The 17,695-nt window shown below is 36.9% G+C and overlaps 1 protein-coding gene across 1 annotated transcript in view; it reads left to right on the top strand.

Annotated features, from left to right (window-relative positions):
* Positions 1-17,078, top strand: part of adgrg2a (adhesion G protein-coupled receptor G2a) — a 40,822-nt gene extending 23,744 nt beyond the window's left edge. Inside the window, exons 18-37 of the mRNA XM_085285845.1 lie at positions 786-819; positions 921-955; positions 1,099-1,226; positions 1,323-1,440; positions 2,031-2,446; positions 3,770-9,310; positions 9,416-9,513; positions 9,608-9,735; positions 9,840-9,996; positions 10,127-10,279; positions 10,427-10,549; positions 10,683-10,728; positions 10,814-10,917; positions 11,041-11,165; positions 11,252-11,520; positions 11,629-11,728; positions 13,361-13,647; positions 13,792-13,893; positions 14,666-14,785; positions 14,872-17,078. Coding sequence (XP_085141971.1) covers positions 786-819; positions 921-955; positions 1,099-1,226; positions 1,323-1,440; positions 2,031-2,446; positions 3,770-9,310; positions 9,416-9,513; positions 9,608-9,735; positions 9,840-9,996; positions 10,127-10,279; positions 10,427-10,549; positions 10,683-10,728; positions 10,814-10,917; positions 11,041-11,165; positions 11,252-11,520; positions 11,629-11,728; positions 13,361-13,647; positions 13,792-13,893; positions 14,666-14,785; positions 14,872-14,975 — 8,188 coding nt within the window. The 3' untranslated portion in view covers positions 14,976-17,078. The remainder of the gene's footprint in view (positions 1-785; positions 820-920; positions 956-1,098; positions 1,227-1,322; positions 1,441-2,030; positions 2,447-3,769; positions 9,311-9,415; positions 9,514-9,607; positions 9,736-9,839; positions 9,997-10,126; positions 10,280-10,426; positions 10,550-10,682; positions 10,729-10,813; positions 10,918-11,040; positions 11,166-11,251; positions 11,521-11,628; positions 11,729-13,360; positions 13,648-13,791; positions 13,894-14,665; positions 14,786-14,871) is intronic.
* The last annotated feature ends 617 nt before the right edge of the window (positions 17,079-17,695 follow it).

Here is a 17,695-nt window from a genome sequence, read left to right as displayed (position 1 = left end):
GCTTTGTTTTCTCTATTATTATGTTGCTCTTTGTTGTTTGCTGTCTCCTCTGTTTGTTTGTTTTTTTTTTTTTGTTTTTTTTCTCCATACAGGTGACCCAGGAGTTCTTTTTTTTTTTTTCTCTCTCTCTTCCCCCCCCTTCTCACCGTCTCTTCTCCCCTTTGGTTTTCTTTCTTTCTCTCCCCCTCTTTCTCTCATTCATTCCCCCTGTCCTATTTATTTAAAAAAAAAAAAAATGACAAAGGATGAACTGAAGCTCTGCCATCACGTAATGTCGCATACTGCTGTTTCTGATGTCATTTAAAAAAAAAAAAAAAAAAAAAAAAAAAGATATTTACTATGCATTTGTTAGTATCAGTATGTTGGTCACAACAGCAGACAAAGCAACAGTGAGCAGTAAAAAGTTCTGCTGTTAAACTAAACTGTCCTGGTTTTCTGCCTCAGTCATGCAGGCTTAGAGACCCCCTGCAAACCTCTGGTTGTTAGGGAAAAATCTATATTGCCCAACCAGCGGTTGACAGTCCTAGTGACTGTCAGTCACCTCAAGAAGCCACTCACCAACCATTTGGGAAATACACATTTTGACAACCGGTTGTTGCCATGGCGTTGGTCTTTGGGCCTGTGTAACTAAGGCCTACCTGGGAACATGGTTCTGGGTTTGTCTGTCTGTTTTTACAATAGAGAGAATAAGAATTGTCATTTAAAGGTCTCCAGGATGTTAAATGTGATTGCTTTTAACAAAATCTGTTAATAATTTACACATATTAAAAATTCTTTCTTACCAGGTGCAGTAATTATAATATTACAAAGCAATATCAGGTAAACCTTACTGTAAACTTGTATAATGATTTCTTGTGTAGGTCTATAATTATTGATCATACTTCTATAATGTGAATCATGTTTTGACTTTCATTACTCAGGGTGCTCATATAGAATGTCATGGGACAAACCAGAGGTAATCATGTTTTGTTTTGGGTTTTTGTTTTTGCATTTTACCTGCACGTATGCTAATGGTAGAAAGAAAAAAGAAATTCCACTGACAGAGTGTAATGTCAATCCAACTTTTTCCTCTTTGCCCTGTTGTCTTTTGGTCTCTAGGTTGTACAGCTGTATGGTGATATTGGAGATGTCTGGACCCATCAATGTTTGCTCCTTAAAAAAACTTTTGCAACAGATCATTGCGAGCAACAATTTATTTACAGCTGAAAGTTCCCTTACTCGCCTGAGTTAGTTTGCATGCTTATTTTGTTATTTTCCTACCAACTGCTTTACATGATATAATAATTTGTCACTGTTACTCATGGTACTCTGTGCTTTGTCAGTGGTGTGTGGTGCTCCTGATTTGCCTGTCCAGAGACTGTTGGAATCCAACCTGACCTGGGTTGCCAGTGACCTGCGGAGCTCAGATGTTTGTCAACCTGATCCTACACGACTTGCATGGTAACAAGAGTATAAAATATAGGCTTATATAAAATGCAGCCTTTGAAAATTATGCCCACATGGCTTCATAGTCATGTACATTAACTGTAAGTAGGAAATTTAAGAGTGTTTTTTTTTCATATTTTCTGTAAATACACAAAAAAGTGCAAGGTTATTGGGGATGTACTCTGTTTCTTCAACATGACATAACAAATACAACATAACCAAACCATTGTATGTTTATGATAATAATAGGAAGTACTACATTTTTTGTTTCAACATCATTTACACTTTTACATAAGTTTTTTATTTTGTCATTCTTCATTTACAAGTTTTGCTGAATTATTTTTATTACTCTCCTTCAATATTAGATTACTTTCCTATCTACTATTATTTTTTATTATTTTTTATTTATTTATTTTTTGTTTAAGACAGAAGAGCTCTGTGTAAGAAAGTGTTTTTATACATATGTTGATGTCACTTACTATATTGTGAAAGTTGTTCATTTTTCCCAAAATTGTATACAATCTGTTAGAGGAGATATGTTTTATGTCCAGTAGACTCTAATAGGATATAATTTCTAACCTATTTATCATATTTTTTTTCCACAGTGAAGCAAGTGAGACACTTGCTGTTCTTCTGACTGACAGCTGCCCTTCAGACACTTCAGCTGTTCCAACCACAACAGAACTTTCAACTCTGGCCAACGGCATTACTGCAGCTATGCAATCTTTGACTGATACCACCAAATCGTTGACCAATACAAGTGGAGATGTTTATGCAACAATTGAAAATACAGTGCAAAAAAAAGAAAACACAACATTTTTTCAAACAACTGCCAGTGCAAAGTCCCCATTAGCACAACCTATTCTTCAGAATAGCTCACAAATAGTTCCTTCAACTGTGTTTAATAAAACAACAGTGCAAAATACTTTACCTAATGAAACCCAACTAACCAACACCATAACCAGCACTTTCATAGCAGTACACAACACCACAACTGTTATGCCTGATTCAGTGCTTAAGAGTACTACACTCTCTAAAATAACAAATGCATCTACACCATCTCCTAATCAAACTGTACACAAAGCAACTACAACAGCAACATCTCCAGATCTTACAACAATATACAATGTAACTACAGCCACAGCATATGCCAAAGATTATACAACAAAGAACAATGTAGTTGCAGTTACACCATTTCCCACTGACAATGTAACATCTCCAGGTCTTGCAACGGTTACACCATCTCCCAGTGGCACAACAGTGTACAATGTAACCACAACTGGAGCATTTACTCCCACTGGCAAACACACATTTGTTAGCAATGTAACAGCATCTGACAGTAATGACACAACAGGGACTCTAAACAATGTGTATAATGTAACCACAGAAAGCAAAAACAAGGCAGTATATAATAGTTCAGAAAGTTCAGTTAGCAGTACTACAATGTACATTTCAAATGCAGTTGCTTACAATAAAACTGAAACCAGCAACATTAACACAACAGCCTACAATTCAGTTGTATCAGGTAATAATTACAATACAACTACAGCTAAAAATAATTCTACAACAGTGTACAGTGAAACTACAGCTGGTTACAGTTACAGAGAAAATGTAACAAAAGCAAACAATACAACTACAGTAAACAATAATTACACAACAGTGAGCCCATTTTTAACATCTCTGAACAATAGAACACCATACAATTCAATTACATCTGGCACCAGTGACAGAGAAACTGGCAACAGTTACAACGCAACTACAGCCAGCAACATTTACGCAACAACCTACAATTCAGCTATGTCAGACAACAATTACAACACAACCACAGCCAGCAATAATTCTACAACATTGTACAATACAGCTATGTCCAACAATAATTTTACAACAGCGTACAATGCAACTACGGCCAGAAACAATTATACAACAGTCAACAGCGCAACCCTAACAGGTGACAGTCACACAACATACAATACAACTATAGCTGGCGATAGTTATTCAACAGCATACAATCAAACTACAACAAGCAAAAATGGCAGTACAGCGTATAATGCAACTATAGCTGGTAGCAATTACACAACAGTGTACAGTGAAACCACAGCTGATAACAGTTACACAGTGCACAGTGCAAATACAAGTGCCAAAAATTCAACAACAGCATACAATACAACTACAGCAAACAACAATTACCCAACAGTGAGCCCATTTCTAACAACTCTAAACAGTACAACAGTGTACAATTCAGTTACTTCTGACAATAATGCAATTACAGTCAGAAACAATTATACAACAGTCAACAGCGCAACAACAACTGGTGACAATTACACAACATACAATACAACTATAGCTGCCGACAGTTATCCAACAGCATACACTCAAACTACAACAAGCAAAAATGACAGTACAGTGTATAATGCAACTGTAGCTGGTAGCGATTACACAACAGTGTACAGTGAAACCACAGCTGGTAACAGTTACATAGAAACTGGTAATATTTACAATACAACTACAGCCAGCAACAATTACACTACAGACAATTACACAACAGTGCTCAGTGCAAATACAAGTGCCAAAAATTCAACAACAGCATACAATACAACTACAGCAAACAACAATAACACAACAGTGAGCCCATTTCTAACAACTTTGAGCAATACGTCACTGTACAATTCAATTACTTCTGGCAATAATGACAGACAAACTGGCAACAGTTACAATACAACTACAGCCAACAATAATTCTACAACACTGTACAATACAGCTATGTTGAGCAATAATTTTACAACAGCATACAATGCAACTACAGCAAACAACAATAACACAACAATGAGCCCATTTCTAACAACTCTAAACAATACAACAGTGTACAATTCATTTACATCTGGCACCAATGACAGACAACCTGGAAACAGTTACAACACAGCCACAGCCAACAATAATTCTACAACAGTTCACAGTGCAACTACAGAGAGAAACAATTATACAACAGTCAATGGCACAACCACAGCTGGTAACAATTACAAAATACCACCAACTACAGATAGCAATAATTATACAACAGCACACAATGCAACTACAGCCAGCAACATTTACGCAACAACTTACAATTCAGCTATGTCGGACAACAATTATAACACAACTACAGCCATCAATAATTCTACAACAGTGAGCCCATTTCTAACAACTCTGAACAGTACAACAGTGTACAATTCAGTTACTTCTGACAATAATGCAATTACAGTCAGAAACAATTATACAACAGTCAACAGCGCAACAACACTGTCACTGTACAATTCAATTACTTCTGGCAATAATGACAGACAAACTGGCAACAGTTACAATACAACTACAGCCAACAATAATTCTACAACACTGTACAATACAGCTATGTTGAGCAATAATTTTACAACAGCATACAATGCAACTACAGCAAACAACAATAACACAACAATGAGCCCATTTCTAACAACTCTAAACAATACAACAGTGTACAATTCATTTACATCTGGCACCAATGACAGACAACCTGGAAACAGTTACAACACAGCCACAGCCAACAATAATTCTACAACAGTTCACAGTGCAACTACAGAGAGAAACAATTATACAACAGTCAATGGCACAACCACAGCTGGTAACAATTACAAAATACCACCAACTACAGATAGCAATAATTATACAACAGCACACAATGCAACTACAGCCAGCAACATTTACGCAACAACTTACAATTCAGCTATGTCGGACAACAATTATAACACAACTACAGCCATCAATAATTCTACAACAGTGAGCCCATTTCTAACAACTCTGAACAGTACAACAGTGTACAATTCAGTTACTTCTGACAATAATGCAATTACAGTCAGAAACAATTATACAACAGTCAACAGCGCAACAACACTGTCACTGTACAATTCAATTACTTCTGGCAATAATGACAGACAAACTGGCAACAGTTACAATACAACTACAGCCAACAATAATTCTACAACACTGTACAATACAGCTATGTTGAGCAATAATTTTACAACAGCATACAATGCAACTACAGCAAACAACAATAACACAACAATGAGCCCATTTCTAACAACTCTAAACAATACAACAGTGTACAATTCATTTACATCTGGCACCAATGACAGACAACCTGGAAACAGTTACAACACAGCCACAGCCAACAATAATTCTACAACAGTTCACAGTGCAACTACAGAGAGAAACAATTATACAACAGTCAATGGCACAACCACAGCTGGTAACAATTACAAAATACCACCAACTACAGATAGCAATAATTATACAACAGCACACAATGCAACTACAGCCAGCAACATTTACGCAACAACTTACAATTCAGCTATGTCGGACAACAATTATAACACAACTACAGCCATCAATAATTCTACAACAGTGAGCCCATTTCTAACAACTCTGAACAGTACAACAGTGTACAATTCAGTTACTTCTGACAATAATGCAATTACAGTCAGAAACAATTATACAACAGTCAACAGCGCAACAACACTGTCACTGTACAATTCAATTACTTCTGGCAATAATGACAGACAAACTGGCAACAGTTACAATACAACTACAGCCAACAATAATTCTACAACACTGTACAATACAGCTATGTTGAGCAATAATTTTACAACAGCATACAATGCAACTACAGCCAGAAACAATTATACAACAGTCAACAGTGCAACAACAACTGATGACAATTACACAACATACAATACAACTATAGCTGCCGACAGTCACCCAACAGCATACACTCAAACTACAACAAGCAAAAATGACACTACAGTGTATAATACAACTATAGATGGTAGAAATTACACAACAGTGTACAGTGAAACCACAGCTGGTAACAGTTACATAGAAACTGGTAATATTTACAATACAACTACAGCCAGCAACAATTACACTACAGACAATTACACAACAGTGCTCAGTGCAAATACAAGTGCCAAAAATTCAACAACAGCATACAATACAACTACAGCAAACAACAATAACACAACAATGAGCCCATTTCTAACAACTCTAAACAATACAACAGTGTACAATTCATTTACATCTGGCACCAATGACAGACAACCTGGAAACAGTTACAACACAGCCACAGCCAACAATAATTCTACAACAGTTCACAGTGCAACTACAGAGAGAAACAATTATACAACAGTCAATGGCACAACCACAGCTGGTAACAATTACAAAATACCACCAACTACAGATAGCAATAATTATACAACAGCACACAATGCAACTACAGCCAGCAACATTTACGCAACAACTTACAATTCAGCTATGTCGGACAACAATTATAACACAACTACAGCCATCAATAATTCTACAACAGTGAGCCCATTTCTAACAACTCTGAACAGTACAACAGTGTACAATTCAGTTACTTCTGACAATAATGCAATTACAGTCAGAAACAATTATACAACAGTCAACAGCGCAACAACACTGTCACTGTACAATTCAATTACTTCTGGCAATAATGACAGACAAACTGGCAACAGTTACAATACAACTACAGCCAACAATAATTCTACAACACTGTACAATACAGCTATGTTGAGCAATAATTTTACAACAGCATACAATGCAACTACAGCCAGAAACAATTATACGACAGTCAACAGCGCAACAACAACTGGTGACACTTACACAACATACAATACAACTATAGCTGCCGACAGTCATCCAACAGCATACACTCAAACTACATCAAGCAAAAATGACAGTACAGTGTATAATGCAACTGTAGCTGGTAGAAATTACACAACAGTGTACAGTGAAACCACAGCTGGTAACAGTTACATAGAAACTGGCAATATTTACAATACAACAACAGCCAGCAACAATTACACAACAGTGAGCCCATTTTTAACAACTCCGAACAGTACAACAGTGTACAATTCAATTACATCTGGCAACAATGACAGAGAAACTGACAACAATTACAACACAACTACAACCAACATTTCTTCTACAACAGTGTATAATACAGCTGTGTCCAACAACAATTATACAACAGCGTACAATGCAACTATGTCAGACAACAATTACAACACAACTACAGCCATCAATAATTCTACAACATTGTACAATACAGATATGTCAAGCAATAATCTTACAACAGCACACAATGCAGCTACAGTCAGAAACAATTATACAACAGTCAACAGTGCAACAACAACTGATGACAATTACACAACATACAATACAACTATAGCTGCCGACAGTTATCCAACAGTATACACTCAAACTACAACAAGCAAAAATGACAGTACAGTGTATAATACAACTATAGATGGTAGCAATTACACAACAATGTACAGTGAAACCACGGCTGGTAACAGTTACATAGAAACTGGCAATATTTACAATACAACAACTGCAAACAACAATTACACAACAGTGAGCCCATTTCTAACAACTTTGAACAATACATCACTGTACAATTCATTTACTTCTGGCAATAATGACAGACAAACTAGCAACAGTTATAATACAACTACAGCCAACAATAATTCTACAGCCAGCAACATTTACGCAACAACCTACAATTCAGCTATGTCAGAAAACAATTACAACACAACTACAGCCAGCAATAATTCTACAACATTGTACAATACAGCTATGTCCAGCAATAATTTTACAACAGCGTACAATGCAACTACGGTCAGAAACAATGACAGACAACCTGGCAACAGCTACAACGCAACCACAGCCAACAATAATTCTACAACAGTTCACAGTGCTACTATAGAGAGAAACAATTATACAACAGTCGATGGCACAACCACAGCTGGTAACAATTACATAATCCCACAAAATACAACTTCAGGTAGCAATAATTATACAACTACAGGTGGGCACAGTTACACAAAGGTTTACGATGCAACCACAGTGAACAACAATGACACAGTAGTTCATAATGCCACTACATCTGGGACCAATTTGAATGAAAATACAACTAACCAAAATTACACAACACTTAATTATGCAACTACACCTGGCAGTAATTCCACATTAGTGTCCAGCAACTTTAGTACAGCTACAACTATGAATAGTTCCACAGCAACTACACCTGGTAATAATTATACAGCAATGTATAATGCATCCACAGCTGTCATCAATTACACAGTAGTGTATAATGCAATTACATCTGGCAACAATTTTAATGTAACTGCAACTAACAACAACTACACAATAGTTTATAATGCAACTGGATCTGGTAGTAATTACACCCTTGTGTATGCTGCAACCACAGCTGACAACAATTACACAGCAATGTACAATGTAACAACAGCTGGCACAACTTTACACAATGGTGTGGCGACAACCAGTAACACAACAGTTAGTACAACAACAATATCTCCCAACTACACAATGATAAAGAGCACAACTACAGCCTCTAACAATTACACAACACCAGTGATCATTACTCCGACTATTCTATCTCAAAATAAAACAACTGCAATTATTGGAACCACAGAGAAAAGCACAACTGCTGCAGTGTCTCACAGTACTAAACCTACTTCAGCTCCACTGAAGAACCAGACTGCAAATTTCACCACAGTGAGTTTGACTCATGTCACAACAATAAGCAAAAATGAAACCATGTCCACCACAGCTGCTAGCACCGTCCAAACAGATGACAGACCAGAGGCCGGTTTAACGACAACAACGACAACAACGACAACAACAACAGAAAATGCATCTGTTGTTATTATCTCACCCGCAACCACTGCAACTACTATAACAGGTCATGGTCCACAAGATTTAAATGGCACAACTGCTGAGGTTTCTTTGACTTATACAACACCGCTCACCAAAACTACTACAACCACCACAGTGGCTGGTATGTAGATACTGCAGTTTAACCTTTTTAAAAAGTTATTACTATCTAGTTTTAAGCTACAGAACAAAAAAATAGATCTACTGATTTGATGATTTGTTCCTGTAGAGAACACAGGAACTTCCACAACTGATGTACAAACAACTGATGAAGCAGTCTACCTGTTGAATCAAACACAGGCTATATCTCTGCTCAACGCCTCTCAAGTAAATGTCACTCTGCTGCTCTGTTGTGCAACTAACATTTAAATGGATAACGACTGTGTTTGTTTATTTTAATGTCTCATTTGGGAATTTTAAGGTGTCAGTGTTGGTTGAGACGCTGGAGAAGCATCTGGGCAGTCCCTCTGTTTCACCATCAGTGGTAATCAAAGTTGTCAGTAACTTGATGGACAGTAACCCTGAGGCACTCTCTAAATCTGCAAACAGGTTCAACACACACGTCTGTCTTAAAACAAACAAAGAAAATAACATATACACATGCAAATGTGATTTTTTCCCCCTGATGTTTGTGTTGTATTTCTTGGCGACAGGCTGATTCACTTGGTGGATGATCTGGGTGTTAAACTGGCTGTCACTGGTGGCGATGGAATTCTGTCAACCAGTTCCTTAGTTGTTGCTGTGAAAACAGTGAATGGGAGCAACTTCACAACAATCCTTTTTGATGTTTTTAACACTGATCATGTCCAGGTAGTCATCTGCTCATCAAGAGACATTGGTCCTCACATGAGAGCCTTTTTTTAAATAAACATATTTAAGGGCTCAACCACACCTAAACCCAAACCTACCACTTAATTTTTTATTTATTGCGTGTTTTCAGTTCAGTGGCCCAAAAAGGACCATGAAAAGTTCAGAGCCTGCTTTGGCGTCTGTATACTTGCCTGCCTCCCTCACATCTGGTATCAGACCTGAAGAGCAGAAGCAGGCCAAGAGCGTCCAGTTTACTTTCTATGCAAAAAATTCATTCTTTAAGGTGCTTTCTCACTGTCATATCAGAATGTATTTATTTATTTTCTGTTTTGATTTATCTAATTGATTATGATCTATATGAAAGGGGTTAAATTTAAAGCGAATCTCATTCTCCTGTAACTGACCTCTGTATATTTCTTCATTTTTGCAGGATGCATCATTAGATAACAAAACTCTTGTCAGCGCAGTTCTAGGCTCAAGTGTGGCTAATCTGTCAATTAGCAACCTGAGTGAAAACATTAAGTTCACCATCCGAAACAGAAACCCGGTTCATGTGAGTGTCATGTGCAGCACGTTAGTAGTTTTGTATTGTTCACTTATGATCATAACATTATATCACTGCAATTATAAACAATATAGGCTCACAAAAAGATAAACTGTAATAACAAATTGTTTTTGGTTTGTAGGAAAACTACACAGCCAAATGTACATTTTGGGATTTCACGCTGAATAGTGAGTTTGCACATTTCAAACAGTGTCTGTGAAGAGCCAGAAAGCCCCAGGTGTAAATATTCCTGCCCTTGATGTTATTTTTCAGGTGGTGGAGGAGGCTGGAGCTCTGTTGGCTGCTTTGTGGTCAACAGCACCCCTGAATATACAATCTGCAGCTGCAGCCATCTTACATCCTTTGCAGTACTGCTGGTTAGTGTGAATTTGTGCACCTGTTTCTGTTTCATGTATAATTTATAACAACCAGCAACGGAAACAAATTGCCTCAGTTTGTGTTCACTCTCTGTTTGTTGTGTATGCCACTTCTCCATGCAGGATTTGTCCAGACAGGAACTTCCTGACCAGAAGAACACACAAATTCTTACTTTCATCACCTACATTGGCTGTGGAATCTCTGCTATTTTTCTTGCTATCACATTGCTGACGTATCTTTCTTTTCCGTAAGGATCTATTTTGGTGCACATCAATCATTACTGTTTAGTCTTATAAATTTCTTAACGTTCTTTATTAAACTCTGTCTTTGTAGAAAATTGCTAAGGGATATACCAGCCAAGATCTTGGTCCAACTCTGTTTATCTCTGCTCTTCCTGAACTTGGTGTTCCTGCTGGACAGCTGGCTGGCGAGCCACAACAATACAGGCCTCTGTATTTGTACTGCCTTCTTCCTGCACTACTTCCTGCTGACATCATTTACATGGGCGGGGCTTGAGGCCCTGCATATGTATCTCAGCATTGTGCGAGTTTTTACACCCTACCTGAGCCAGTACATGCTGAAGTTCACTTTGACGGGTTGGGGTAGGAATCTTCAAACTTTTACTAGATGATCAATTATTAATTTTTCATTATATCAATATTTTAAATATGTTCATAAATTTCCTTTGATTAACCTTGGGTTTTTTGCAGGTATTCCTCTTGTCATTGTAATTATTGTGATATCCGTGGACAAAAACAACTATGGTTTGATTAATTATGGAAAACACACAAATGACACTTCAGATAACTTGTGAGTTATTTTTTAATATTTTGTTTTGTATGTCAAAGCTTTAGATCCATTTTCTTGATTAAACTCACCAAGAAGCTATGGCTAAGTACTGTAGATAGAACACTTACTTGGGCAAGATACTGAATTCTGATCGTGTATGTGAATAGTAAATGAGATGAATAAGGCTTGTAGTGTAAAATATTTTGAATGGTTAATAACATTTTGGAAAGTGCAGTCTGTGCTTTTCCTAAACGGCATTTGAGAGTAAGCAGCATTCCCATAATGTTGGTTAAACATATTTCTTGAAAAAATATAATAAAGGTTATCTATTTAAATACCACACGATTTTACACAGTGGCATTATTTAACCAGAAATAAGCCAAAATGTACAAGCACCATGTGAAAAACTAAGTATACCATTACTGCTTCCATTAGAATTAAGAGGGTAAACAGCAGCCTGGTTCTCTTAATAAAATACACTGAATTAACTAATCATCAGCAAGTGTTGGCAGTTTGCTGCTCTGGAGCATTCAGGTGTGTGTTAACACAATGCCAAGCAGAAAAGACATCAGCAGCAATCATAGAGAAGTCAGCGGTAACATATTAAATGTTTAGGTTCATTAAAGTACAATTAGAAAAAGACAGAGAAAATATAGCTTATTTGGAAGGGCTGCCAGGAGAAAACCTGTTCTCTTCAAAGGGACATGGCAGCATGGCTTATATTTGCAAAATTACAACTGAAAAAACACAATAATTTTAGAACAATTCCCTTTGGATAGAGGAGACCAAGGCAGAGATCTTTGGACAAAATGCACAGCTCTATTTTTGGCAAAAAACAGTTTATCAGCATAAACACTGCATACAAACTGTCAAGCACAATGATTAAAGGCTGATGATTTAGGCTTGTTTTTAAACCATAGGACCTATACATACTAGTATTCTAAAGGCAAATATGTGTCCATCAGTCCCACAGCTAAACCTTGATGAAAATCCCAAAGATCCCAAAAACAGTAGCAAAGGAAAGAATTAAGGTGCTGAACTGGCCCAGTGAAAGTCCAGTCCTCATCCCCACTGAGATGCTCTGGTGGGACCGTAAGAGTGTAGTGCAATGTCAGGAAATCAGCCATTTCCATTTTTCAGCTTCTGAGTATGAAACTGTGCAATAACCAGTTGAACTAATGTCACCATTCCTAAACCAAAGTATTTCCCAGGAGTGGCAACTGTGGAAAAATGTCCCAACTTGATTCTCCCAACACTGATCAGAGATGATGATTTAAAAACACTATGCAACTGCCAGGATTCTCACATTCCATGAGGCTGCTTTATGGCATGGATTATTGATTCTGATGCACATATTGAAACAGAGCCATTATGAATTTTAGAGTGATTTTTCCAAGTGAGGAGTCAAAATATCCCTGTGGGAAAGGTCTGTTCAACTACTGTAAATGGATTTTGCCATACACATCAACAAATTAGACGGTCCAGCCACCTTAGCAAAGAACTTAACCTTTGATTAATCACACTGCTTTAGTTGTGTCACCACAGCATCTAATAATTTTTAAGCAACCTAAGTGAAGAGAAAGAAAACAAGTTATCACTGTTTTGAAGCTAAAATGTTCCCTTGGTCATTTCTCCTTTGTTTTCTTTCTGTAGCTGCTGGCTGAGTAATAACATAGCCTTCTATGTGGGTGTGGTGGCCTATTTCCTCCTGATCTTTATCCTGTGCCTGCTGGCCTTCATCGTTGTTATGGGACAGCTTTCACGTATCAAGAAGCAGAACCCCCACAACCAGTCTCCCAAAAGAAGTGTTATGACTGATCTGCGCAGTGTCACCGGCCTCGTCATCATCCTCGGCCTTACCTGGGGGTTTGCTCTGTTTGCATGGGGACCCCTCTACTTACCCTTTGTTTACCTTTTTTCTATATTCAACTCTCTGCAAGGTGACATATGTATAAACACCTTGAATTTCTAAATAGGATTGATTATTTTTTATCATAATAACACAAATATATAATAACACAATAATAACACTATAAAATGCATGGATGTATACTATAAGCTACTTCCTTACTGTTCCTGTGTAGGTTTCTTTGTCTTTGTTTTCCACTGCGCCATAAAAGAGAATGTCCGCAGGCAGTGGAGAACTTACCTTTGCTGTGGAAAACTGCGACTGGCTGAGAACTCAGGTGAAATTACTAAATGTTCCCGAAGATTTCTTTAGAAGCACTTTATAGTAGTTCAGTTGGTTACAACAGAGTAAACAGTGGTTGCTTTAGAACCTTTGTCTTCAAATTTTGTTCTTAATTTCCACCAAAATAAGAACTCATTTAAATAAAAACTTAAAGTAATCTAAATAAAGATATGATATATGGATGTAGTATGTCATTCACATCCATGTGTGAGGAGAGCTCAGGTTTAAATCCAAAGCTAAACTTGTTAAATCCACATAGTTTACTGCTTATCATAAACCAGCTAATTACAGTTGAATTCTCTATCTTTCTGAAACTAATGCCCCGACTAATGGGTTGAACTTGCCTCTCACCAACTGCTGAACTCTAGAATTGACATAAAACTAGTAGACCACTCCTACAGTACTTCGCAGTACTTGGTTTGTTTTCTTGTTTTCTGGGAAGGCTTTCAGATTTTTTGAGGATTGACTGCTTTAAAGCCAAAAAACATTTGTTAAATATTAGCTACATACCTGATAGATAACTGCTAATTAGTGCTAATGTTCTAGATTTAAGCCTTTAGATAAGCATAAATATGAATGGCTTAAAAGTGTTGCTGGGTTGCTTTGACCTAACAAGAGATTTGGCAGAGATTTTAAAGAATGTGACAGGAAAATCAAAGTGAAATCTTGTCGTATTACCCTGCCTTTTAAAAAAGCAGATAGTTTGAAAGCAAACAAACGTGTCAATTTTCAGCCTATTTTTGGTTAAACAGTCATGTATTCTACAGATTGGAGTCGAACATTCACACAAAACAAGAAGAATATCTCTCGCTCCAGTGCAATCACCTTGGATCCAAAGTTCACTTCTCGAAGCTCCTCTGTTGTCAGTTATGGCACCAATAGCAGTGGTATGTGATGCGGTGGCAGATAGTCCTTTTCAAACATCGCATATTTGAATATATTCTTCATAACACATTGTTCTCATTGCCTGCAGGCTCTGTGTTCGCGGACAGCGGGATATCTGACAGCTCCAACAATGATGTCGTCCTCAACGAGATTCACAGAGGAAATCTGAAACAAGGCAAAACTACCAAATGACTCTACCTGAGCTTTCTTTTGTGATTACAGCCAATTCCAAGAAATGATCTCTGGGAGTTTACAAGATGCAAATTGGAGGAGTAGTTTTCCTTAAGAAAGCCTTAATGTTCCAAAAAAATGAAGGTTCGATGAAGGACTAAAGAGGATCAGGGACAAAGGAAACCTTTGTCTAAATACCTTTAGAGAAGAAGAAATCAAAAAGTGGAGAATGTTTTCAATTCTACACTAATAGTATAGATAATGAAAGAGTCTTGTTAGCAGAGATAAGGTGTACTACTGAAACTGAAACATTATATTGAACTGCATTTACTTGGTAGCCGAGAACAGATGCTGTCAGTATTGTATAGATTATTATCTGGCTATTTCTTTGAGGCTATATTCATTTCTTGAACAGACAAATGACGGAATTTCCAGTCTCAACTCTACATTTCAGTGCCTTTGCCAAATTCTAAGTTTATTCTGGCAGTGTCAAATGGCACTTTGGATGTATTTAGCTACCTACAGAGACAAGGTTGATTGATGCAAAATGTGCACATGCCAAACTCAACTGCTTGATCATATCAGATAAAAGTTGATATCTGCAAGATTATCTAAGGGTGCAGTTCTGTGTTAAATATTGTATTATTCACTACATTATAGAGGTTTTTTTTTAAATTTGGTTCAGACATGCTTTTTATGAAAAAGAAAAAAGATTTGAAATATTTTAATGTGGCGAACTGAAGCACAATCAAAATATGGGATTTATGTCCTGTCCTTTTTAACAAGGACACATTTTGCTAAATGTCCTTGGAAGGCCATTTGCATGCCATGAAAGATGAAATAAAAAAGAAAAAATTAACTTAAACTTGTTACCTGCCCAGCTGCTCTCTCTCTTTTTGCATCAGACTTTCACATCTACTCCACATCTTTACATCTTTAATCAAACCCTTTCAACAGGAGGGGGAAAAAAACTACAATTATGATCCCAGCAGACAACCCTCTCATCACCGTGTTGAGTAACCTTCAGCAGAGCATCTCACGCCCACCCAGCGCCAGTTCAATTGCAGCCTGTCAAGGTTAGCCTCAGAGGTCGGCACCAGTTAGCTATTAAAAGTTTTACATGATTTCCAACCTCAGAACAGGGCGACCTCTAATGTTAAGCCCATGAGTGAGAGATGCTGGGAGAAAAATGAAGAGCTGGAGGCACAGATGTTACACTGATGAGCATGAATACCATAAATTACATTTAATCCTGAATGCCCAATGCCAATCAATCCTAATTCTGCTTGAAATCATAATCACTGTTTTTTTGTAAACCAAATGTTTTGTTTACCAGCTTCTTCAAAATGCCTTCTAGTTAGAGTCATTTTAAGTTCACTCAAAATTTTAAGGGCATATACTGATGCAGTTTAAACAGTCTTTATTTGTGGTATTGACAGTCATGTTATGCAATGCCATTATACCTTATCACCTTTGTTTTACCTTTTTATGTTTTCATTTTTGACTTTGTGACTCCACTGCGGTCTTAAAGATCCTTGATGTCATGTCTTTTGTCTCTGTTCAACCCTCACATGCAGAAAACTCCAAACTGGAGCTCAGGAGTTAATGCTTTCCGGTTCACATGGAATGAAGCTAAAAAGGCTGTCACGCCAGGTGCCATACTTTATTGCCAAACAAAATGTGTATGAATTTGTGCACATATAAATCATTAAATAAATAAAAACGTTTATATTTATATATTTTCTGTATTAATGGCATTTGTAATTGCTAATGGTAATGTAGTCATGGTACCATTTGGGTACTTGGTAAGATTTGTCTTATGGTACAAAGCTATCTTAGTATCGTAGTTTCAATAATTATTCGCATATTGTGGTGTAAAGCACTTTTATTAAGGCTTATGAACCCTGGCTATAATGAATAAAAGTCAAAACTAATAGGGTGTGTGTTCTCACAATGTTCTACAGAGAATAAAGTTTTTATTTTAAAGCACTTCTATAGATGGGCAAATTTCAGCTTCAGTACATTTCATTAAATCATATCTGTTTATGTATCGTTTTCTATACACCCACTTGTGCTCTTCAGCCTCAGGCAGAAGAGTTTGCATTGACAGTATTAAATGTAAATAAAGACAAATCAAAATCAGTTGGTGTTAAGAGTCATTCAAGTATCTTCTGGGAGCTTGTTTTCCATAAAAACTCTTCAAGTGCCACCATCTTCCACCAGATGTCAGTATAATCCCATCACTTTGCACTACCTTTAACTCTGATATGATGATGGCCTGTTGGCAAGTGTGCAGTTTTATTACAGCTATTTGGCAGGTTATTATTACCGAGGCAAATCTTAATTATAGCTTCTAAGTGAAATAAAAATCCCCCAGCTTTAACCAGGATAATATTACAGTTATAATCCTGTTACAACCACTATAAAACAATACAATTTCTGAATGACAAAAATTCAGCAAGGACTTCCAAGAACCTTAAATTCTCATTTCCCATCATATAATTCATACATGCATGAGAATCCTTTCTGTCTGGCTGATGTCATTCTGTCAAATTCTATATTCCACTTTGCTAAAAAAAAAAAAAAAAAAGTGCCATGGATGCAAAATAAACGTGACAGGTTCACTCGGCTAATTTGTTTGCAGATTTAACAAACTAATCACACATCAGCCAAGGGGGCCGTTTTTTTCTCCTCATCTGAAGTTTTAATTAGATTTGAAGGTTAATTTTTACTGCTGCTGT

Source organism: Mchenga conophoros, linkage group LG9 (genome assembly GCF_057382185.1).
Source record: "Mchenga conophoros isolate Kocher_MC1m ecotype Shallow Benthic linkage group LG9, M_conophoros_male_GT1.1, whole genome shotgun sequence".
NCBI lineage: Eukaryota > Metazoa > Chordata > Actinopteri > Cichliformes > Cichlidae > Mchenga > Mchenga conophoros.
This window is presented reverse-complemented; position numbering and strand designations above follow the sequence as displayed.